Below are 26,481 nucleotides of genomic sequence, written 5' to 3'. Positions count from 1 at the left end.
TATAATACCTTACATAAATGTAGAACTCTTGAGATTGTAAATTGTAGATTCATAACCATCTTCACCGGGGTAGGGGAAGTAGGGAAAAAAATTAAAAGTAGTTTGAAACAAAGGACTCTCTCAGTGTGTCAGTGGCAGCTCCTTGCACTGTCTTGTGAGGCTTTACAGCTTCCTCTTTGTTACATGAATAGTAGGATGTTCTGAACCGTAGGCGAGGAGCTCGTTGTATTACTTTCTCTGCACAGGTCAAGGAAGGGCAATACAGGCAGTTGCACCTAGTTTTTCTCACCTGAAATAAAACATGGCCAACAGAATAGCATTTGGAAACATTTTCCTTAAAGAAAATGTCTGAGTCATTTCTAAATGAGAAATAATAAGGGTTGTTCCTACTAACTAATCCGTTATATTATATTGTGGGCTAAAATACAAAAATCCTTATCAGTCAATAATATTTTAGCCCTGATGCTACCACTTTTGCTGACATTCAGCATCAGCAGCACCAGTGTGTTTTGCATAATCGCAGTACGCGATGATCCTTTAAACCGCAGATTACCGTAGGTTAAAAACACCTGGTCCTGCCTTATCTCCTGTGTGGGCTGGATGGCTGGTTGTTGTGTGGCTTTGGTTGGCCTTTGTTGCATAACTGTGCTAGAGATATGTAAAGGTCAGTCTGAAGTTAGCAATGCCTTACTTGGGAGTGAGCCACAGATACAAGGACACCTCTCGTAATTATTTCCTATTTGTTTTCCACTAGTTTTAAGGATTCCTCAAAGATGTTTATTCTCCCAGACCACTTTTGTGAAGTCATTTGGTTGACAGCATTTTAAAAGTGTTTGTGGTAATTTTACTTGTAGATCACAGTGGCAGTGATGTATTGAATTTAGTGGTTCCTTGTGGTAATTCCAGATTGCTGAAAAGGAATCTAGCACAGTGAAAAGTATTACAGGAATTAGAAAAGACAGGAAAAATTGGGAAATTTTTGCCAGATATGGTGAATACTGTCATATGCTGAACAAAAATACATACGGCCTGAATAAAACTGAACATTTTTAGCAGTTAGTGTTCACATTTATTGCAAGACTGAAAATGTTTAAGACACAAATCGCATTGTGGCACATAGGGAATAATTTTCATAGTCTGTTTCATAGAGTTTTTGAGTACCAGTTAGAGGTACATTGCCAACTGCTCTCTTCTCTCAAATGATAGTTAAATCTAATCTCTCCAGGTGTCTCTTGGAATAAATAATTTTGAAACTGGGAATTCTCATGCTGTTCTCAATCCTATGCTACTTTTCCTTTAGTGTGTTTTAAGTTACAGATAATAATTGATACTCTCTGATGAGTACTCTGTAAACTTGGGAGTATTTGCTTCCAAGGTAGACATGAAAAAAAGGGAATTTATAAAAGCTAGATCTTTGTGACTGTTCAGCCTGCAGAAAGAAAGGTTTCAGTGTGGCATAAGTGTGTCCTTTTGGTACCTGAAGGGAGTCTACAAGAAAGATGGATAGAGACTATTTTCAAGGGCATGTAGTGACAGGACAAGGTGGAATGGCTTCAGACTGAAAGAGGTTTAGAATAGATGTTAAAAAAAGTTTTTTTATTGTGAACTTGGAGAGGCTCTTGCACAGTTTGCCCAGAGAAGATGTGTGGATGCCCCATCCCTGGAAGTGGATCCTCAGGCAGGCTGGAGCTCTGAGGAGCCTGGTCTAGTGGAAGATGTCCCTGCCTATAGATAGGAGTTGGAAGTGGATGATCTTTAATGTCCCTTTCACCCCAAAGCAATCTATGATTTTATGATCATTTGGTAATACAAGAAGCAATCTCTGAAATCTAATGTACTCGATATTCTCTGTGCAAGTCTAGCAAAAACTAGGCTCTTGATTCTGAAATGTTTTGTGGCCAGTTAAACTATTATTTTTGCTGGTTGCAATGAACCTTTACCAAGATGAGGGTGTGTTGCATGTCAGGAGGCTGGTATTAGTGTGATGGAAGTGGCCTGGAAGTCAGTGTGGAAGTGTTGTGCTGGTGGTGTGTCCCCTGCACCAGGCCCCATTGTGACAGAGCAGAGGGATAGTTGTGGAGCTATTGCTGCCTCTAGTCTTCTCGAAGCTATGATGAGTCCATGGGTAACTGTTGGTGGTTGGTTTCTGTATTTCTCCAAATCAATTTTAGTTGGCCAGATCATGTTCTTGAACGGAGTAAGAGATTATGCATTGGTTTCAGGCTTTTTTTGAGTATCTGTTTCAGTTATTTTACTGCTTAAGAATAGCTTTCTTTAACTATTTAACATTTAGAAGTTATCATAATTTGCTTAAAATCTGCTATATATGGGTATCCCCTGGAAATCTTCCATTTGGACAGATATTCTGTGTAATGAGTGCATTTACTCAGCATTTCCATCACAGATTCTAGAGTTATGAGTCCATCCTTCTACCACATTGTATCAAACATGGTTAGTATTCTAACAGTGTTAGAGGGGGGAGCCTTTAGATCCTTCCACAGCAAAAATGGTGAAACGCAGTACCCCTTTCTATTACTATGCAAATTGCAGCTATTTTTTCTAACATGTCTTAGATAGCTCTGAAAGAATATAGACTGTGAGTTGTAAAAATGCATGAAAATTCAACTAAGTGGATGAAGGTTTTTATGTTATCTAATTATTGTTTCTATTTTTTGCTTCTGTGCTTTTTTCCTCTTCCTGTAATTTTATTCCAGCACTGTAATGGTATCAGTACATTTGAAAAGAGATACTGACGTTTAATATATCTATTAAGTATTTGGCTTTCCGTTTGGACATAAATTTTAGGAAAACTGTTGTATTGATAAAGCATTTCTGGTTGGCACAAGACATCATTTTTATCTATATAAAAGCTCAAAGAGGTTTTGACAGGAGTCTGAATAAGTCTCTCAGTGCCACACATGCCCATCTTTCAGTGTGTGGTACACCATGGACTGCTAGGCCGTAGTACTGCCTTTACTCTACATGCATATTTTTGAGAAGGAAGGCACATAATGAAATGTGTTAATTACAGTCTCTTTACTGACTATGAATATACTGAAGGAGTTAAAGCAACAAGAATTTATTTAGTAATAACAACATTTGGTGGTGAAGTTGGTGGCATGATGGAGACCATTTTGTAATGTTTTAACCACATTACATCAACCATTCTCTTTCTTCCTTTTTTTCCTAGGTTTTACTGGGACTTAATCATGCTCATAATGATGGTTGGAAACCTTGTCATTATACCAGTTGGAATCACATTCTTCACAGAACAAACAACGACACCATGGATTATTTTCAATGTGGCATCAGACACTGTTTTTCTATTGGACTTGATAATGAATTTTAGAACTGGGACTGTAAATGAAGACAGCTCTGAAATAATACTGGATCCTAAAATCATTAAGATGAATTACTTAAAAAGCTGGTTTGTGGTTGACTTCATCTCATCAATACCAGTGGATTATATCTTTCTCATTGTAGAAAAAGGAATGGATTCAGAGGTTTACAAGACAGCAAGAGCGCTTCGTATTGTGAGATTTACAAAAATCCTCAGCCTGTTACGTTTATTGCGCCTTTCAAGACTGATTAGATACATACACCAGTGGGAAGAGGTAAGATTTACATGGTTGTAACACCATTCACTAAGATCTTATTGCTACCCAGCACTAGTCAATCTCTGTGAAGAGCTCCACCAGAATAAAAATGTAATACAGGATTACTTTTCCTCACTACCTAGTGTAATTACAGACACATGCTAGGGGCAAGGCAGGCCCTTTTGGAGAAAACCAGCACAGAGTAACCATCTTCTCTCTGCTAATGGCAGAGACCAAAATGTGTTTGATGTTGGTACAATTCGCATGGATGTTACAAAATGTCCAAAATATCATATTAAGGCACTAGAAAGGAATACTAGAAATTTTGACAAGCTCCTAAACTTGCACTGGAGTTTGATGACTAGCACTTAAATTTATTGATACTCTTGTAGTCACAGAGAACTTAAACTTGTTTATATTTTTCTATTTTGGAAGAAATTGAAACCATCTACAATTGAGTAGATTTTCTCAGAATGCTCATTGTTTGAAGGCTGTATGTAGGCTGAATATCATAAATACTGGCCTTCTTTACAAAAAAAGGGCAGTTCAAATTTTGAGTCACTGCCTTCTAAACTGTCAACTCCATTGTTTCCAGGCATGATGTTATGCTGCCTTTCAATTCGGCATAGTTACTTTTCCAGGAAATTTCCACTTTGGCATACTCATGGCCAGGAAATGTTCAATGCATTGGCATGTACCACCATTTTGTTTCTTGACTGTTCTCATTTCTGTTCTGAATATCATCATATGTTTTAGACAGAAGTGCTAAAGTGTTTTCTAAACCTTTCTTGCAGTAAGCATAAGGAGAATTATTTTGTAGAGCATTATCATGGAAGTAGTATTAAAATTGATTTCCATAAATTTCTATACCTATGCGATAAAGATGTATTTAATTAAATGAATATTGAAGGATGATTTGATACTATTTTTGGTGCTTTTTCTTCTGGTTATCTCTAGTATAATATGCACTTTCTGGTTTAGGAGGAACCTAAAAGCAGAGCCATCTCAAATAAAGTCAGATTATAATTTAAAATGGCATGATGCTGGATGATGCTAAATATCAAAAGTCTAAAAAATTTATAGTAGTTTCTCAAAAAGCCCCTAAAATAGGTCATAATTTTTTATTAGTCTGTTTGGTAAAGCTACTTCTTTTTTCCTCTCTGTAAAGCACTGAAAAGATGTTTATATACAGAAATAGAGCACTGTAGTTTTTGTACTCAATTCAACTAAGGCAAATGATTAAGCATATTTTGCAGTTCTACCATAAAGCTGTGCTTTTGTCTCCTCTGTACTTCACAGAGAGACAACCTTCTGAAATGAATTCAATGACATTACTTTCTGGCAGCTTGAGTTAGTGACTTGCCACTGTAAAGGCCTACTAGGCAGAGAAACAAATTCCTTTCCCTCCCCTGTTTCTGTCAGTTGTCAAACAGAAATCAGGTAATCTAAATAAAAATAGTTGAATTGGCCACTAAGTGGGACTAAAAGTGATCAGAGTATGTGGTCCAAATCAGAAGTAGCTGCTGTTTGGTCCATTTAGCTAATGGCTGCTTGATTGCAACTTCACCTTTAATTCCACTAGTAAAATTTGTGAAATACGTTCACAGGAAGGTAAAAGAGGATCTAAAGGTAGAGGTGTTTTTTTTTTTTTTTTTTTTTTTTTTTTTTAGGGGGGATTACTAATAAAGCAGCAAAAAGTTCATTGGCTGATTTTGAAAAAAAATTATCACATGCAAGAACAGAGGGAAATATATAGTCTGAATCAGGCTTTGATAAATCCCAAAATGAAATGTGTGAAAGAAAAAAGGTAGTTTCTTTTGTTTGTTTCTTTGTTTTTATTTTTGTTTAGCATCTTAAAGGGAGCAGAAATGCAAAAGTTCATGGGTTTTCATATATGGCTTTCTGGAAAATGTGTCTTTCAATATCTTAATGTTTTAAAAGAAAGAGACAAAACAACTGGTTAGGGATGACATTTGCTGAATTGCTGGGAAACAGTAACTGGATCATCCCTCGGGGTAGTCAGCAAGACTGCTGCTGGTTTTAATGTCCTCTGTATGTGTGTGTTTGCACATGGACAACAAGGAGCGACCATTAACTAATTTTTATGGCACAGAACTGGAGCCTGTTTGTGTGTGGTTGAAAGGATTTAATAGTTTTTGTGTGTGAGCTGACATGTTGGTTTTAAATGTGGTGCAGATAAATCTGAAATATATGTATTTGGTTCCAGAATAATAAGCATTATGTCAAAAATATTTGAGCCAGCAAACTCAATCTTCATAAGGTGCCAAGAGAATACTTGGATAACTGTTATTCATGGATAACTGATGTATGAACAACCCAAGTTGTATGATAAGGCAGTTATCCCTGTATTTCTACATCCTCAAATAAATAAGGCAGGCTGACATTGTTTGAGCTTTTTTTCACATATGTGAAGAGCTTTTCTTCATATCACATACATGGAATTCAGGTGTCCTGCACCGCAAGATGAGCAAAAATTTAAAAGATTTGTACATGAAACTGGTGAAACATGGTTCCTTTATTTATTTCCCAGTCATTTAAGTCAATTAAATTAAGATCAAGCTGCCAGCCGCCACCTAAAGTAATATTGATGTAAATAATGTATGCATTGCAGAAGCTTTCTCCTCATTAAGTGTTATGGAACAGCTATAGCCTGTGGTGGAATATATATGAAAACTGATTGATATATTCATATCAGTCTGATGTTAATTACTTACCCAAATGAATGGCTCAGTGGAAATGGGAAGAAACACTTCAAGAAAGGCACAGGAGATGTGTGGGCAGGAAATAATTTACTGAATATGCAAATTCACACTCTCTGCTTTTTAGCTACAAATTCTAATATATTACAGTCCTTTAGACTCAGATATTGACAACAGATAATATATTTACTTAAAATAAACTATATGCAAGAAAAAAATGATATTTAAATTGGTGATCACAGAAATTATAATTTTGCAGTAATTTTTGACAGGGGGCTTGTTTTGAATTTTTTTTTGTTAAATTTACATTCCTAAAAGTACTGAACAGGAGGTCCTGGACCTAATTCTTATTTCCTTAAAGTTTTGTGAGACTACTAAACTTCTGACTTTTTAATGGTTTTTTACATAGGCTTACACAAAACTAGTAGATTGTTCTTAGTTAAAAATGCTCATAGATTAGTAAACAATTAAAATAAAAGATACAAACAATAAAAATAGATACATTGTTCCATGACAAATTATCTGCCTCTTTGCTTTACATTTGCCTATGATACTAGTTTACTGGTTCTTTAAAATAACAATATTTTCCAAAAGCTGCATAAACCCCAGACTTCAGTAGCTTTGCTTACAGCTATTCTAAACACAGACAAGACCTAGTAAATCTACGAGTAAGTAGAAGTGGTTTTTCCAAAAATGTCCCCTAAGTAGTTTTTGTTCTGGGATGTCTAATTATGTAGAACTAGAACCATTTTCAAAGAGAATCAATGCTTGTAGCAAGTTATATAATAAAGGTTATATTCTGCAAAAAATCACAGAGCAAAATGTGCAAAAATTGTGAATTGCAGCCATGTCTTACTTGGTTTAACTTGTACTGAAATCTGTTTTTCAATTTGCCAGACCTTTTTGTGTTTCATGAACCTACCTAAGTATTGATGTCCACTCTAGTTGTTGATAAAGCTCTGGTGTTTAACGAAGCACACTCCTGAGCACATCACACCGACATACCATATTCCAAATTTGCTGGTTTGTTTATGATAATCACAGTAATGCAGGTTCAGAAGAGCACATAAATGAAAGCTTGCTGGAATGCTAAGACTTACTAAAGTGATCAAAAATTAAGCGTGTGAGAGCCTTGCTGAATCAGGTCCTGCGTTAAAGATTTCATCTGTTGCTCCCATGCCACCTGCCCTGATTCTCAGAGACCACCACTAGGTGTCCTCTCCTTGTTGTTCTGTTTGTTGCCAATGGTACAAAACCACACATGATGCATCTCTGTGATGAACCATTATTATTTCCTAAATAAAATTATTGTAAAAGAAGACTTACCCAGACTACAGAAGAAAACTCCTACTTCAGTAGCCTGCTCTTCCTATGGTGGGTGCACAGATGACTTTTTTCCCTTACAAGAAAACCTAGCAACTTTTTCTTTCACCTCAAGCCAGATGAGAATTCAAGGCTTTTTCCTCTCCTCTTGATCACTGACTTCTTTTGTGTGGAGGGAGAGAGGATGAGTTAGGTGGATACTTTTTAGTGTTGATTAAAAACACTTATCTTTACTGACTGGATTATTAATTTATTTTAATTTTATTTTAACAGGGCTCTGTCTACGAGGCATGGGGTTTTCCTATCTATGATGATGTTTTGCAGTTTAACTCTTTTTAATTAATAGCCTTGTGGAAATGGAAGGTGACATATTTTGCTTTCTTTTTATTCTGTTTTAATGCCTGTTGTCCAAGGAGATAATTTAAAGTGTATTTTCTAGACCCTACATTGTTGTGTCAGTTAGTTACTGTAAATAAGCACACCAGTGCAGGTTAAGTGGCAATTTTGAAGTAGATTAGCTGAAAGTAGGACACTTTTTTATTGCCTTTTAGAGATACATGAACCAGATACTTGGTTCATAGTTGTCTGTCTCTTAAGAGTGAAGGGAGGATATTTGTTAAGTAACTTGAGGAGAAAGTAGAAAAAGGAATGTTCACCTTGTTTTACTGGCACAAAGTCTGTGAAGTCTGCAATGAAGCCTCTGTGTTGATGTCTTCTGCCTTCCTACCGTCAAGAAGATGAAAGTAGGAGGTAGAAGAAATCCGCAGCTCTAGAGGAAGGGAAACGAAAACACAAGCATTGCTGTTTTTTTTGTTTTGTTTTTCCTTTTTGGAATGTTATGCTTGGAAAATGCCTCATGTAAAAATTAGTGAGTTTGTGTCCTTCCACATGAAGCCCATGACTGGGGCCACGTCCAGGTTTGCTTGAGGGTTCCTCTTTACTCTGCAAGAGATCTCTTACCCTGTGAGATCATGATGACCAGCTGTGGTCAGTAAGTCCTTGGCATGTGCTGACCAGCTCCATCTCTATTTAATCTACAGAGGGAAAAGAACCCAAACATGCTGTTTGGTTCCATTTTGAATGGAAAAATCTAGGAGTGCTCCTTGCTCAGCATCGCTGTAGTAGACAAGCTCTCCAGCTTCATCAGAGCAGAGGGCTGCTCAGCCCTGTTCCACTGAGGGAATGTGTTGTGCTAGCTGTCAGTTCGTTCCTGGGTGAGACTTGCAGTGCTGGTATTCCTCCCTAATTCAATTGGGATGTTGGCTCATGGGTATTCTGTCTCTATGACAGCGAGGTCTTTTATCTGCACAGAGACAGAACCTGGATGAACTACTAGCCCTTTTTTTCCCACTTAAAATTAGAAAGTGTAAAGGCATTTTTTTTGAGACTGCTGAGGCTGTGTATTGATAATGTAGGTCTGGTTTGTTAAATAGAGTTTACATATGTGGATAGAGCTCAAGGTAAGTTACATAAATAAGGAGGTAAGATACCTAAATTCGAACATAAAGTGTTATACAATATAAGTGAACGCATGAATAAATTTTTTTTCATCACTGTCATGAATATATGTAAGCCACAATACTTTTAATTTTTTGATTCTTTGACATGTAACTTACAAGGCTATTGTCTGTGTTTTGCTGAACAGAGCACCTAATACAATCTTTACAAAACAGGTAGTGTTCCAAATGGGAAATTATGATGGATCTCATTTCATGTAAACCTTTTTGTTTGCGTGAAATTATGCATATTTTAACATTAAGTGGGTAAAATGTGTTCATTTGTGTAATATTTTGTAAGGAAAAAAAATCAAGTCAAATTATTTGTTTGAGAAATATATGTACCACTGCAGGTAAAGCATACATCTATAAACATGGCTGACAAAAACTTAAGGGTTTTTTTTTTTCCACTCTTTTAAATTCTGTGCAACTGTAGGGAAATACAAATAATGGATAGAGAAAATTAAAAGGCATTATTATCCATGGTGTCCTAATAATAGAATACTAACTGTTGAAAAAGAACAGCACATTTGTAGAGAAGGCAATTACTGAAATGCAAGCAAGACACTAAGTATTCTGGTTTTTAATTTCCTACTTTATGGTCTAGGCATAATCACTTTCATAGAAAGAATAATCCATTCCCCTAGAGAGTAAATAGGAAGTGTAATGAGTGTAAAGTTTCTTGCTTCATCGTTCTACCCACTTTTTAAGACTGTGCAAACTGAGCTGCCTTTCTTCTGTGCCTACGCCAGGAGAGTAATTGTGTGGTGGTGATGCTTTCCCTGGGAGATAAACCAGGGAAATGTAGAACATAGCCCGAGATAAATTTCCCTGAACTGGATGATAATGTTTTCTTCCTTGTGTAAGTGTTTGCCTGGCTTCTATGGTAATGTTCTTGAGGGACTTGGCTGTAGACCCAAGAAAGTGGCTTCACCCTTGCAATAACGTTTATAGATAATGCCAGTCAATCAGTTTTGAAAATTATCAGGGCAATGTCAGCATGTCTTTGACACTTAAGTATAGCACAGGTTTTAGCAGATTATTTTTTTTAAGTCTAACTCATTGTTCACTGTTTTTAAGCCATTCTGGCAATAATGCTGGGGTTTTTTTGCACTTGCTAGAGCTTGCACACACTATCTGTGGCTGCAGATTTATTAATAAAAAAGCCTTGTTCTTCCATCTTAAGCTTTTAGCTGAAGCAGAAAACCCACTTAGCTTTACAGGGTAATGGTCTGCTGGAAACACCCCATTTCAGGCAAGGGGGGAGGTCAGGAATGTTCAGTCCTCTTGCAAGACAGAGCTGCTGGCTGCTCCCCATGGCATCCTGCTCCCTCCCTGGAGTTGAAGAGCTGTCAGAGGAGGTGATGACAGCCAAAGAGCTTTTTGGGCAGCGCACGGTCTGGATCACGGTTCACCATTCGGACACTGTGATACTGCAGGGTCCTTCCCACAGTGACTGCATGGATTACAAGCTCCCTTGATTCCTGCAGTGGTGAGACAGAGAGGGAGAACACATGAATGGGGTTTTTCAGTTCTTTTCCAATTTATTTTTAAAAAGTCAAAAGGTGTAAGAATTTCACAAGAATGACAATTGTAGTTTTGTTCCCTGCAGGCTAAACACAATTCATTCAGGTACCTCTGCATTTTCAATTAGTATTAAAAGTGACCAGTACAGAATTGCTGCTTAACTTAAATTATTTAGCAGCAGTAATTGAACTAAAAGATATTCCCACCTTTTCACTAATGCTATGTAGGATCCTTTAATTCTTTGGGCTTTTTTCATAATACCTATAGATCTTTGCAAGTAAGGAAGTCAGTCTTTCTCCTTATGCAGCTGCTACGGAGGAAATAGTTAGTGATATTTTATGATCATTTTATCCTGCCTTAAAAATAACTGGTTTTAAAATACATTTTTGAAACACACATTTGAAGGCAGGTTGCTAGTCCATGTGGTAAAATATGGCCAGCTAACAGCTGAAATGGGAGTCATATGTCCCACTGTAACAATTCTTAATACTGTATATATTGATATGTCTATTAAAGAAAGCCGTAAGATGTCCTTACAGTGCATCATTACTATTTGAAAGCTGAAAAATAAATTACACAGTAAAAAATTAATTAGAAAAGTGTATTCATAGAAAGTGGATATGAAATATTTTAACATTTTCCTAACATTTGCCTACAAAGAGGCATTTTAATTTTTAAATTAAGTAATCATTTATTAACGGGCGAAAAGATAATTCATTAGATTTCAATTTAATATAATTCTATGCATATATTCTATTTAATATATTCTACTTTGAGAAGAAGATTGTTAGTTGAAATTAAGAGCTTTTTAAAAAAAATCACAAGCCTACCACTGTATTCTCTTTGTTCTCTTATGTGCAGAACATATTGCTGGTGAAATTTTGTGGTATTTTGTAGGAGAGGTCTGGTTATCTCTGAAAGGTCTGAGAGGTAGAAAATGGAGATATATGTAGAACTTGTGTTGGGCTGTGCTGATCAGACCATCCATACACTGTTGCTTTTATTTATTTATTCTCCCAGTGAGTCATGTCCCTGAGCTCATAGGGGCATTCTGTTGAACAAATCAGGACTGAAATGACACAGAGTTCTCTCCGTGCCAATAGGCCAAGGATCATCTTCATGTTGATCAAATTTGACAACCTTCTAATACAGTAAAATACCTGTGACATTACTCTTTTAAGTAGGTGTCTGTTGTTATGGCTCCCATTGAGGACAATGGAATGTATTTTAAGAGGTAATTAGGAAGAAGGATCTGTTTTGAAAGGGTAAAATGGCCTGAATTTACCATTTAGAGAGTAAGATGTAAGTGCATAAACCTGTATAGAGAGGGCTGAGGAACTGAGATGGCAGTGTAGAGACTTTTGGCTCTACCATTTGCATATTATATTAAATGAGTAATTTCTAACCTGAATCTCATGGAGTTTATTCCAAATAAGAGGTATTATCCTGTGTGTGTATGATCGAAATGTAGTTGTGACCTGGAAAAAACAGGGAGATCACCTAATTCAGAGATTGTCAGAGCTCCTTGCTTCCCAGCAGAAATGAAGGCTGTGGTTGAGCTGTTAATCTCTCCTCACTCGACTGGACTGGAAAGATGCTCTATTTCTCACCATTTTCTCCTTTCTTAAACCAGGCATGTGTTTTGCTGTGATCTTTCCATGTATTTAAGCTCAGAGCATTTTGTTTGTTACTTTTTTTAACTTCTTAAAACACATCCTTTTTCCCCATCTTCTCTTTCAGAACCAATGGGCTTAACTCTACATCTGCTTAACTTAGTACAGTGTCTTCTAGTTGCACTTCCTTTCTTTCCAGTGAGTGTTCCAACTTGTTATTGACCTGGCAGAAGCTGCTGCCATGTGGTGTATTTGGTGTCATTTCTGTTTTGGGGTTTGTGACAAAATGGTATGCAATACCTGCAATTCTGCTTTGAATCCAAGTGGATTGTCCCAGGTGAGCAGCTGTGCAAGTGGAGCCCTGTATATGCATGAGGGCTCCAAAAAAATGGAAAGTGTCTGAAGGCTGATTATGATATAACTGCAGTAATCTTTGCCAGAATCATGGACCTTGTTCAATTGAATTGCTTGTAGAACAGAGGAAAGATGTGACTATCAACCCTCCTCCACTCCAAAAAAACCCCCAAAAAACCAACCAAAAACTAACAAAACCCCTCACACCAAACAAAAACAAAACAGAGAAAACCCTAAAAAACAGCACAAATCCAGAGCATGAGAGAACAATGGTGGTTCAGACAAATGTGTATGCACATATTTCTGTGATAATATCTTCAAGGGTGAAGGTTCCCAGCCTTCACTGCACCTTTCAATAGGAACACTTCACTCTGTACCTCTGAAAATAAAATGAATCTATCTAAATTTTTTATCTCTCTGGATTAATTCTCCATGTATCGTGTACTCAGTTTACCTTAAGTGACTGCCAGTATTCAAAGATTCATGACAAACAGTCAGTCCTTTATCTCAACTAAATACTGTAAGTTTCACTGTTAAGTTGATACATCTGTTCATACTGTAAAGATAGTGGCATACAAAATTTATGGCCAAAACTTGAACCTGGAAAGCAAACATTGCTGTGCATAATTTAAAATGGATGTCTTTTCAAGAGTACCTTCCTGTGGGATTTCCAAAGGACATTATTGAAAATCATATAGTAATTTTCATCGAAATGATCGATTTTTCCTTTAACCAAAGACATGAATTATGTCTTCATCTGCCTCAAAAATAGCTAGGCATTCCACATGAGAATTGTTTCCTAGCTGGGGAAATATAATGTCAGATATGTTTTAAAAAGGAAATGGAAAAAAAATGAATCTGAAATGTAGGTTCAACAGGCAAGAGGTAACTTCTAGAACTCTGCCTTGTTTTGATTACCCAGAAGTTTTAAAATACTGAATGCAAACAAGTAACTTGAATTTTTCTTGCAAAGACTTTATGATTAATTAAGCAAAACACTGTTTTATCTCCAGTGTCAGTCATATGAACACTTTTTTCCTATCACTTACTCATTTTGCCTAGAGCAAAATCAGCCTCTGCTGCAAAGGTGGTTTTTTCCTTTTTCCTATGTGTCAATTTTGATAACTTAATACACAGCTTAGCCTGCTTGGAATTTCTCTTTACATTTCTAATAAGACTTGCATATTGCAAATACATATATTTTATAGTCTATTAAGAGTAATTTATAAAAATCAGTCTTTTTTGGATTTTAGATGGGTGTAGTATTTGCAGGGCACAGGTAATGAGGGTGTCAGAGGTTTGTGTGATTAGAATGAATATCAACACTGTAACCTTTTTCATTGAAGTAAATAATTGAAGAGGTATCTTATTTTAAAAATAATTGCAATACAAATTCCAGTAGAACTTCATGTGTTTTCTTTCTTTTCATTTTGCTTTCCCATTGTTACTCCTATGGGAGATGTCTATGGGTACCATTACACTTTGTGTAAAGTGAACATGGTTCTGAAAAAACAGCTGAAGACCTGAAGTCTTGAATAAATTGTGATTTTAAAACTACACAAGTCTGTATTAACCTAGTTAGAGCTAAGAATTTAAAATTGTTGTAACAGTACATCAGGGCATTATTTATAATAGACACAATATTTTTATTTAAGCTCTCAGCCTCAAATAGTGAATCGGTTTCTTTCTCATAGATTTAAACAGACAATGAAAGAAAAATGGTCAGTTCAATATTTAGTTTGTGAATTCAACACTGAAATATGAAAGAAACCATAAATAATTAAAGTTTTGATTTCTTTGTGAATTATTTGAGTACAGAACTCTTTCTCTCCTCCTTTGGAAAGGTCACATGAGTCATGATCATGGTCCCATGGATTTCTTTCCTCTTCCTTTAAACGTTTGGGTTTTTTTTTTGTTGTTTTCTTTGTTGTTGTTTTTTTTTTTTCCTGATGTGATAAATATCATAATGGTCTCTAGAAGTAGTGATTATCAGCTCATTTAGAATTAGAAAATTTAGCCCAGTGGTGGATTTTCATCTGAGTAGTGCAAAAAAAAAATCCCCACCAATTAAAAACCAGTAAATTCTTGCTGAGTCATAACAGAGGTATGACTTGGGATATTTAAAGTTGGAGTTGCAGGGCTATTATATCTACTTAAGAAGTCGTCCTTTATTTCATCTTTTTTGATCTTTTGACCTAAGGTTCTTGAAGCAGCAATGAACTTCTATCTTTGTACTCCAGTGCTAAATATACTTCAAAATTTTAATACTGTATTAACCCTTATGCATCTTACACCTTGGGATGATGAGAGGAAGGGAAAAGAGAAAAATCTGGTAAGAGAGAGCAAACCATCTCATGCCTATTTTTTCTTTATAACTGGTCCTTCTTTTTACCTGCTGCTCTATAAAACCAGTATCAAAATGCTCACCTTCCGTGACTATCATCTTTTATTTTAAGCTGTGTGAAGATTTGCAAGTGATATGACTGGCGGTATACAGACCTGATCGAATTTCTTCTGGTGCTCTAATACCCACTTTGTCACTGGAAACTGAATACTCCATTTGTTTCTTTCCTGACTCTGTTTTGGTCATTGCAAGTACTCAGCAGAATCAGCGTGGTGAGAAAGAAACAAGACTGGTGGCACCTCATAAGAAAATATCTCTCTGAGTGTCTAAAAGAGAAAGTATATTTACTTTAATTTCTACTCAGTCTGTTGAATAATGCTTTCATTAATTTTATGTGTAAATATTTTTGTTTGAACATATTTTTATATTTGTTATTACAGAAGAAATGGTAGATTTTTACAGAAATCTTATTTATGTCTGAGCAGTTTGGGCAGTTTAGTACATGAAAGGAATTTTGACTGTAAATCATGTCTGATATTTTCTGCCATGAGATTTGATGGCTTTGTAGTCTTCACCTAGACTTAGTTTTGTTTTCAGTTTGTTCCTTTGTTATGGTTTGGTTTGGTTTTGGTGTTTTTTTTTTTTTTTTTTTTTTTTTTTTTTTTTTTTTGTTGTTGTTGTTGGGTTTTTTTTCCATTTCCTTAACAGCTGCCATCTTTTAATCTGTGTTTATGTTTTGGGATTCCAGTTTTGACAGGCATCTCCAGGCTTCTGGTAGTGTTATTATCATGCAATAATTTAATAATTAGTAGTGATTAGTAAAAATGAATATTCTCGCTGCTTATGAAGTCTGGTCACTTGCCTTGTTCTAGTTCTTTTCTGGACTCCTTAGGGCAGTTTGGAACATTTATAGGAGCAGGTTTCCATCTACCTAAGGGACATCAGTAGGGTCAGATACACATAGACCCCATCAGGTAGGAGTAAGCAGCAGCTGAGGTGGGCTGCTGTTTCACTACACTTGGGATCAAAGTGTTGCAAGGGCAGTATTTGTACCCTTCCCCCTCTCCACTTGCATGTATTTAACATTTGGCATGTGTGGTATTCCACAGGGTAGGGAGATAAAATTTCGGGGCTTGACATTTTTCTTTTCACTGAATGACTTATACTTCAAAATGCGATTAAGAATGCTGATATATAAACCTGTTAAATATTTTTCGGCATTTTCACATTTCAATTATTTTATATGGATAAAGTTTATCCAACTGTATTTTTAAATTGAGCTACAGATGTACTTGAGTGACCTCCAGCTAAAAAATTTGACTTCAGACATTTGCCCCACAATATCTTTTCAGTCCCACACCTCTTCCTTTGTGGTGTTGTCTTGGGAAGACACAGAGCCTGTTCTCTGTGCTAACAGGCAGTGTCTCTGAGCGTTAGAGCCTGCTACTGGATTAGTAACTCTGTGTCCCTCAAGTCTAACTGAAGATGGAAAACATGAGAGGTTTTAGTGACAGTTTTTACTTAGGCTCGTACAAATAAGCATATCAAGAAGACTTATGCTTCAGGTTTTTTCTTACACTTGGAAATGAGAGAAAACTGGTTTTCTAATCTAGACATGTATTTATTGAGTTAATTGAAGGGTTTTTCAAGCCATTCAAGATGAAATTCTACACGATGTAGAATTCTTCCACTCATGAAGTTTATTCCTTATTACAAATTTTCCTCTATCGTAGCAGTGCTTTAATTTTTGAAAGGGAAGCACACCTAAAGAAGTCCCCTGTATCATCTACTAATGCCTTGAAGAAGATAATCCCTTCCTTCCTGAATCTGAAGAGCTTCAGGCAAGGTTGGCATGGGACGAAGTTGGCACTGGCACACTGCCCTACCTGACCTGATTTGATTCCTTGTGCCAGACTGAGCACCTAATGGAGCAGGTGGGAGCACTCATACTGATGGAGAGGCAGCAAGGCTGCATGTGGGCTGTGTGGAATGACTGTTCCATGACATGGAGAAAGGGCAGCCCTGACATTTCCCATTGAATAGCTGTCAGCAGATACGCATTCCCTGTTATGTCTCTTAGCAGCACAATCTGAAGTGTCCATCTCTTTCCAGCGATTGGGCAGACAGCACAAACACACACCCATTAATCACTGGAAAGCAAACCCTTCAAAATCAGGGCTTTATTAGGCTTGGCTATTAGAGCTACTCTCAAACTCCTGGCCACTGATAGCATTGAATTTACTTGTCTACAGGAGAAACAAGGTGTATAACCTGATGAGAATGGAAAGGTGGGGCTCCTTGAGTTTTGCCTTTTAGTATTTTGAATTCAGTGATCCCACCTCTGAGTTCAGCTCAGCTGAATTCAGTGAGGTGGCACCAGTGAAAATGTGAGAAGTTTCTATTTTACTGGTGGAAGCTCTGGAGTCTCCTTAAGACTACATTTGGTGACCCATTTAATTCACTTGAAGGTGGAAAAATAGATAGGTCTGCTGAAAAGATTTTTTAAATGTGGAACAGAAGAATAGTTCTGACCTTTTAAAATTTTTATTTTAAAACTGCTGTTCATTTTAGGTGTAGAAACATATTTTATGATTCTGCAAGAGCTTTGCAGGAATACTGCTAGCATTCAGTTACCTTAAATGGTATTCTCAGACTATTTCTAGAGTAGCAGGGAAAGACTGATTCTAACTCTTCACAATGTTTCCCATTGCAGATCAAGTATTTATACATGAAAAACAGGTATATATTCTGTTATGCTTTTTGAAAGATTCTCATGGATTTGTTCAGTACTGGGAGAAGTGTTCAGCTCACAAGTGTGGATGAAAACCACTATGTAGGTAGAACAAATTCAATTATAGTAACTTGTAAATGGATAGAGGTACTTCAGAGGCATCAGATGCTTTGACACATTACTAGTCTCAATCTTCTACTTACTATGACTATTTTAGAAAAAAATATTCAAATGGAAAAATTGAATTTTAATGAGCTTTTTATCCTTAACTGCTCATTGTGAAGTTTTACTACAATGCATAAAAAAGGCATATTTCTGTAGCAACTTGGTGACTTAATCTACTTACTGGTTGAAAGTGTGGTGAGTTAAACTATTGGTAGCTGAAAAGATGATAAAAGGTGGTCCAACATTGGCATAGATCTACTGCATTATGTCTAATCAGTATAAGAAGAAACAGTGAGCCAAAATGGCTCAGGAAAATGGAGCATGGCATTAAAAAGGCCAGAGCAAAAAAAATCTGCATACCATTCAGAAAAATGGCTGACATGACATATCTTTTATTTTATACTATTCTACAAAATGTGTTTCTACCCTGAATAATATCTTTGTAATTCACAGTACTGTCTTTGCTGACATCTAAAGATATTGTACTCTAGCTTTTTGTCATGCTAAGTGCACCAGCATCAATAAAAACTGCTATTCTACCTGTTGTAAGTTAATGTTTCTTTCAAAATTTACAATTTCTTCAACTGAAATCCAGTTTCAAAACCAGCATTGTGATTGTGCACATCTCCTGTCACATGGGGTGTTTTTGTCTGTTCCATGAACCATCAAAAACTTTTAAGGATTTTTTTCCCCAAAGTAACATCTATTCAGAGTTCTTAATTTGCCACTTTTTTCCATCATTTCTTGAAGGAGTAGAGTATGAGTTATCTGTGGAATTCCAAATCTGAGATTTCTAAAATTAGTAGGCAGCTGAAGATTCCCCTTTTGCTTGTTTGCTATGGCGTCCTTGGCATATAAAAATGCAATATGGGGTACAAGGTTATAGTGTCCTGTCTCCACTAATTTCTAGACAGTCAGCACTTTTTAAATTGGGAACCAGTTGGACTTTGGCATTCTCAGGGTAATGCAAATTGGCTTATAACCTAGGTGTAGATGACAGCAATTCAGAATGATATTAAATATATGCTAGTGCTTACATTTAATTGTTGTCAGTGATTTCCCTGATGCTATAGCACCATTCTTAACAAAGTGTTACAAATTCACTTTGTTCTATGCCATTTTAGGTGTGCCATTGATAAGAGGTTGTGAGACTCAGCATTCGCCAAAAAGGATCACTGAAATGTTCTTTCTCTTTGTAGTGCAGATTCGCTATCACAGGTCCTGATCCACCCGTATTCAGATGTCTTTATCCTTTTATCCTGTTTATTTCTGTAAGATCAATGGGGTTACAGCAGCCTCTGTACCTACCAGAGTGCAGACATTTTAAGAACTTGAATGGGCTCTTAGAGACAAGCCCTTCTTGATGCTCTGCTGCTCTTGCTCCCTTGTGCCCGCATCAAGCCCAGTGTTAAATATACCCCACATTTATATTGCTTTGAGACTGCTGCAGTTCTTAGGCAAGTAGATTTGTCCCCTGTTGCCTTTGCTTGCAGCTGTTAGGGAGCTACTGTGTGCCTTATATCATATTTCTATTCTATTCTGTTTTTGTGGCACTGTCTAATGTCAGCCAAGTCAATATTGTTTCATAAGTCTTACTTCTGAAGCTCCTTAAACCTGATTTGTTTGATTTTTTTTTTCTTCCAGAGAAGGTAGGATGTAGCATGAATTCTTTTATTCATAGATGAGGTTTCTTATTATTTGTTAAAGACTTCTTAAAGAAATGCAAGTTTTAACGAAGTTGTGAAATGTTCAGTTCTGCTGGGGAGCATCACTGCTTTCTACAGTCTTCCTTTCAGAGAATATTGCAGACTTTAAGGTTTCAAAGCTGAAACATGGCATACTTTGAAGATAGTTGGAAGGCTTGAATCTGAATAAATCAAACTCTAAATAGAAGACAGGCTTAGAGTACTTTTAACAATCTGTATTTCTGGAGTGACATATCACCTGCCATGTACTATTTAATAAAGAGCTTTCTCAGAGTTTCAAAAAGCTAAAGTTTTGTTGGACTGAGTAATTTTTTCTTTTTTCATAATTTCTCAAATTAATTTACCCTCTGTATTCAATATACAATTATGGGGAATCTCATGAATAAGTGTATAGGGAGGGAGGGGATACTGGGAAACTGCCAGAGGGTCTGTATACTGTAAATTTCCTTGGAGATGCTTCATGATTAGAGTTTTTCTTTTCAATTCCGTGATTGATAGAAAAATATCAAAAATAATGATATCAACTCAACAATGGTTACAAGGACAGAAAGCTTCAGTTCTTAGAAAAACTTACTTAAAATTAATAATATTTTTTGTGAATTTTTTGTTCCATGTATGTAACTTGCTTAGGCTTGGATGTTATTGTGTCCACACATTAATTTTCTTTGGGAGAAGGTGGTAGTGAGGCAACCAATGAAGGGAAAATTCCACTGTTAGATGATTAAATATGCCTTATCCATTACTAGGGATTTTCTTTTCTTGTTCTGCTATTTTTATGCACTGTAGATAATTCCAGTAACAGCAGTAGCAATGTCTGACCTTGTGTTATAACACACCCAAGTGGCATGCCAATCTTGCCTTCATTTTGGCAGTGATAAATTAAGGCTCTAGGATAATTAGAGCTGGCATTTTCTGCAAATTGTGAGCTTTCACAGCCAATGCCAATTCATGTTGCCAAAAATAATAATAATAATAATTTTTAAAAAATGAAAGAGTGATGCTACCAATGACAGCTCTTTAGCGCGGAAAAAATGCAGATCTGAATATTTTTCATTGATGTGAGGGGGAAAAGGGAAAGAGAGAGAAAGAGATGCCAAAAAGAATAATGTTCAGTAAATGAGATAACTCATCTTGAGCACAAAAAAATCAGATAAAGTCCTGGATACACTGCTATACCCCCTACTGAGTGGTCCAAATTATCAGATGAATATGTACTCCCTTTTTGATCTATTGAAGTGGTTTCAATCTTGTTCTTAGGAAATAATTAATCTATTTCTTATCTCAGATAAGTGGTTTGGCCTTGAGGCTCCACAGGAGAAATGCCTCCATATTTGTTTTTTATTACATTGCAGAAATGTCTTGGACCTGTTAACAGTGCACATGGAAATGTCTGTGTTTTGTTTGAAGCTATAGAGGCTTTTGGGATGAGAACAACTTTCTGGCTCATTCCTAAAGATAGGCGGATGGTATGTCTTCATATAAAATTTTCCAAAATTTCAGTATCAAATTGGAACTAATATGTTTATTAACTCTTCTGCCTTTTTAAATTTTTTTTTAATAATATAGACATTTTCTCTATTTGCCTTCCTAAGCCTTGACAGTTGTCACATTACTCTAAGGTGTTTATAGCCACTGGTGACAGAATTGCTTTTAAAATGTCAGTGATGGCAGCTCATGGAAAAGTTATTATTAACAGCTGCTCTTTGCTGAGAAAATGGTCAATGCCAATACACTGTAATAATTCTATTTCTGTCTATTATTACTCAACTCTGTAAAGTGCTCATGATTTTTGATGTGTTGCATGGAATGTTTGATTATCCCACACTCCTCATCCTGTATAAGAGGCAATGTTATTTTGTTAGCTCAAATCTAATTTTTGTCATTTATATGCTCAAAGGTGAATTTGTTAGTTTAGAAAAATAAAATAGTGAAATCTATTTATGTATCCACAGGTAAAAGACATGTATGCATATTAGATTCTGAGTGCAATCTAATAATGAGGAAAGATGATTTAGGAAGAAGTTATGACATTTTATAGTAATTGTTTTCTTAATGCAGATTTATGATTATTTATTATTTCAGTGCGCTCGGAATGAAGGTTTTGGGGTTTTTTAATCATTTAGAGGATGATGACAGACATCTCAGTAAGGGAAGGAGCACAATTCAGGATGCAACTTTAAGAAATAACAGCTATGGTTGTGTGACAGTCTCTTATTGAGCATTTCTCTTTTGTGAATGATTTTGTGATTTTGAAATCTTTCTTGCTTCAATAACGAATGAAACACAATAATGTCAAGTTTTCAAAAAGGAAGAAACAAAAAGAATATTCTTCAATTAAGATAGACTATTTTAGTGTGGCATAATCAAAACATTTGATTTCACTTTTATTTTTCATTTACAGTATTATATATACAGTTGTTACAGTTTTGGTTTTAATTGAGAGATGAGATATTTCAATATTGTCAAATCCTTAACTTCTTCCTTGCTCCTCCTTCTCCAAAAAATGTTGGAAGTGGTGTTCTTTCGTTTTGAAAGAAATGTACCTCCCAATCTAAAATATATATATATATTTAAAATCAGATATACTACTGAGTTACATAAAATCATGGCAGATTTTTGTGCAGACTAAGAGTGGCGTGCATTTGCTGAAATAGAATGACTCACTTTCAGGAACAGATAAAGCCATTACACTGCCTGGAACACTCTTGATGCTGTCTGGCTTTTACTTTTCAATTACAGCATACATTATTTAGCAGTTTCGCTCTTCTTAAGGTCTTCATACCTTCTCTGCTTTTTCAAGTCTAAAAAGCTATCATATAAAAATTATCATGCAGATAATATTTGGGGAAAACTTGGGATATGTTATATTTATGCTGTTAATTTTGCCAAGGATTTTTTTTTCAAAACTGAATTCAAAGTCATTCTAAATGCTGTGCCCCCAAGTGTATACATTTGCTTTGAGTCAGATGTGGTTGGGTAGACAATATAAAACATAGAGGCCAGAGAAGTGTAGGGTTTTGCTATTCAGCATGGTCTGTACAATCGTTACTCATATGTCCTGTGGGGCAGTCTGAAGCAGGAGTCCTCCTCCGTCATCATGGAGCATCTAATTTCATAAACAATTATACAGAAGCTAGTGGTATTGTTGTTAAAGCTAGTACCACTAATAGTCACTTCTTAAATCATGGTATGATTTTTTTGGGGGTTGTCCTGTGCAGAGCCAGGAGTTGGGCTTGATGGGCATTTCCAGCTTGTGGTATTCTATAATCTGTCATTCTAAATCTGTGAGACATTGATTCCTGGTGGCTTGCATTAGGCTACTTTGAGAAGACCTACCAGAGTAGTTTTCAGAGAATCAGCAGAAGAAGTAGATAGCATTTTAAAAAAATACTTTTTCAAGTAGAAATTCAGAATAAAAATGTATGGGCTGTCACAAAACCATACATATCTGTGTGTTTTATTATTACTTTCAAAGAACCTAAAGAAAAGGCAGCAGCTTTAATAGGACTTCATCCTTCATAAATTAATCCAGCAGTTTAAACTGTATATGATCTTCATAACCATACTGAATTTTATTTCATGTAAAGTGACAATGTCACTTCCACCAGGGGATGATTGTGTGGTACTTCTGGAGCATGTTGGAGCATGTTCTCTAGTCAGTTTTTAGTTTTGACTTGATGGCAAGTAACTGAAAATGACATGAAGTTGAAAAACTAAATAGAGTAATTTAGTTAAGGCTAAATCACGTATTTACTAATACAGCATGCTTCAAATTCAGTCGATTTTTACTTTGTTTTGTTTTGCTTGACATTGGCTGTCATCATCTTGGTATTATTTTACTTTGTCCTTCATATTGCATTTGAGTATGCTTTGTTTGCATGGGGGTCACACTGTTGTGTGGGTGAAGTATGGTAGTATGGGAATTGAATGGTCTGGGAAAAGAAAAACAAAAACTTTAGGAAATAAATAGTGCTTCAGACACATATCATCAGAGGTGTTCCACAAGATCCTGGTCAGGTAAATGCTGTAGGTGTAGGTAATCCTGACTTCAGACAGTCTGATCTCTTGGAGTGCTTCCAGACCATGCTTCCAGGGCTATACTGAAAATTGTGTCCTCGACCAGAGTTTTCCTTTTATCTCTTTAACTCTGTTTGCTTGTTTGCTTTTAATGCAAAGTTGGTTTTGAGTCTTCATGCTCTTATTGTTTTAGATTTGTTTCAATATTATTGCAGGAATAAGAGTTTTAGTGGTTTTATATATTTCTGGTTTTTCCTCCTATTTTCTTCTGTCCTCTCTACTGCCTCATTCACTTTCACTGTGATGTCCATTGCACTGGAAGATAGGAGCTACTGCTGGCTCATTCCTTGGCTGCCTTTTGCCATGAGGCTGTGGGTGGAAGTGTATGATCTTTTGCTTAAGGCTGCTAAGAGTCAGTGAGAGAGGGTAAGCCTATTGGACTGCAACTAGAAAGAATTTTTGTAAAATGCACCAGTTTGTTTCTGGTTGTAAGATTTTATTTTTAAGTTCTATCTTCATTTAACTTTGAGATCCATTCACTTCTCTGTTAAGCTACAAAACTAGTCCTGAACCACATTAAAAAAAAATCTCTTCATGAAGATAACAACATGAAAAGTTTGGGTAAAATATGCTGTCATGAGTTCTTCACAGTAAGCAGTTTTTTAGACACTTAATATTACAAGTTGAAATTTTGCCACATCTGTTACTTGAGTTGTGAGCTTCATCATTCATCAGTTTTCCAATAAATGAAGTAAATCAATCTTGTGGAGGAGCAAGTGAAATGGATATGAATAAACTGAAGATACTAATCAGTATTTTCCTAACAAAAAAAGTTACTTTAGCTCAGTAAGAGACTTTGGAGAAAATAAAATCTAGATTTAGTATTGTCTATTTCTAATAGTTAAACAAAATCTAAGACCCTGATGATGAATTCTAGTCTAATAATGGTTTTGAACACAGTATCACAAGACTGCAAGATGAAAAAAAGCCAATATCACAAGCAGGGTATTAAAATTGCTAGTGCAGGCAACAAAGACTTGCTTCAGTTTTTGTGTTATTGACAATAATGCAATCTCTGCCTTTGTCTCCACTAAGCAGGACAAAGGTATTCACTTCTTACACAATCTATTAGACAGGTTCTTAAGATATCTTGCATCACATGGTCTTCTGCTTTCATTAATTGCACTATAGTCCTGCCTGAAATTAGTTTATTTGATGTTGAAGTGATCCCTCTCCCCCTCTCTCTTTCCTTTCTATTTCTTTCTCTCTCTCTACTCACAATCATAGTTAAATAAAATCCATATTGTTTACTCCGGCGTGTGGCCTTGTTTGCACTTTAATTCCTGCGGAGGCATGTCTCGCTAATCGGATAACGCGGAGTCACGTTGCTCCAGGTGCAGCACAGCCTGCCCAGGGCTGTTACCTGCTAGAGAGGCAAGTCAAGGGTAACCCTAGTCATCTGTCCAGCTCTCTAAAGAGGTTTTTCAGCATACCCAAAATATTTCCCTAATACACTTCTATTTTTAAATAGTATTACAAGCTAGACTGAATTAACTGGCCTAATAAAAATTACTAATTACAAGCAAGTCTAAGTAAACCAAGCATAATTATAAAGCAGTACAGAACAATTAGCAGAAAACATATCCCAGTGTCCCCGCAGCTGAAATACATGCTTCCTAATAATTTTACTTGTAGAGTCAATGGAATGGCACTGATAAGGTTTACAGTCTCTCAGAGGAAATAGCGAAATGATGTACTAATTGTATGCACATTTTTAATAAGTTTTAAGAAAAGCAAGGTTAAATTCTGGCAACAGCTTTGAAAGAGTAGTGCCAATAATTTACCCTGTGTCAGAGTTATTTTTTTTACCAATATTTCTGACACTATCATGTCATAAAAATGTAGACTTCTGTTTTTCTTGACTAACAGCAAAAAGAAACATAAGGAGTATGACTGCAACTGTTAGCTTATTTTTAAACCAGGAACTGCTGTGATTTTCTTAGAAGGCAGAGGAGAAGTAAAATGTAGGTTTCATCCTGTAGGCAAAAGTTTTGTTAAATAAGCATGTCTAACACATGTCTAATCTATAGAACATTTGAATGTACAAAATTAAGCTTTTGTTGTTTTGTGTAACTATTCAAATAGTATAAGCTTCATCCAGAATGCATAAGTACTAAATTTTATCTTAGAATATTGCTTAACACTTTTGATTTTTGTAATGTATGCACTTTTATGTATGCTTTTATTAATCAAAATTTTAAAACATGTGAACTCACAGTATTTTTTTTTAATTTTGCACTTACCACATGAGCAACAAACATATGACTGAAATGTATACTGTTCTATTCTGAGAAAGGAAACACAGTTTTATGTTTTTGAGAATAGGCATAGGTAATTTTCCAAACAATGCTGTTTATCATTAAAAAATATATGGAATAAGTTTCTTCATATCAAGGGAAAAAGCTGCACAAGATGTAGAGAGAACCCTGTGGGGTGTCCATCTGCTTTCCTCTGTCTGAGACAAGCCAAAACTCCTCTTCCAGCCATACTTAGGAATTGACTCTGTCTTAGTAGTAACTAAGTAGGATAGATTTTGAAGCTATAAAACTCTGCAATAGTTTTTGTGCCTACTGTTGTGTTGTTACAGTGTAGACTGTTATTACCTCAGATGCATTTTATTAGAAGCCTTCTCTTCATGTGGAATAATTCATGGGTTCTTTATTGCTTCCTCAACTAAATGTAGCTTTTTCTAGAAATACTAATTTCCCCATCTATAAATGAGTCCAGAAATGCTAGTTTCCTTATTTAATGGCTGACTGGGCTTGGTTACACCGCAGTGCAAATTTGGAGTTAGTGCGATCCACAACTAGACAAAATGGGACCTGCTGC

General features: G+C 36.0%; 1 protein-coding gene across 1 annotated transcript in view; it reads left to right on the top strand.

The window, feature by feature from the left end:
• HCN1 (hyperpolarization activated cyclic nucleotide gated potassium channel 1) overlaps positions 1-26,481 on the top strand; it is a 193,597-nt gene that overhangs the window by 20,815 nt on the left and 146,301 nt on the right. Inside the window, exon 2 of the mRNA XM_064403432.1 lies at positions 3,191-3,614. Coding sequence (XP_064259502.1) covers positions 3,191-3,614 — 424 coding nt within the window. The remainder of the gene's footprint in view (positions 1-3,190; positions 3,615-26,481) is intronic.

This window comes from Passer domesticus, chromosome Z, assembly GCF_036417665.1.
Source record: "Passer domesticus isolate bPasDom1 chromosome Z, bPasDom1.hap1, whole genome shotgun sequence".
Lineage (NCBI taxonomy): Eukaryota > Metazoa > Chordata > Aves > Passeriformes > Passeridae > Passer > Passer domesticus.
Note: the sequence above shows the minus strand (reverse complement) of the source record. Positions and strands in the feature narration are given on the sequence as shown.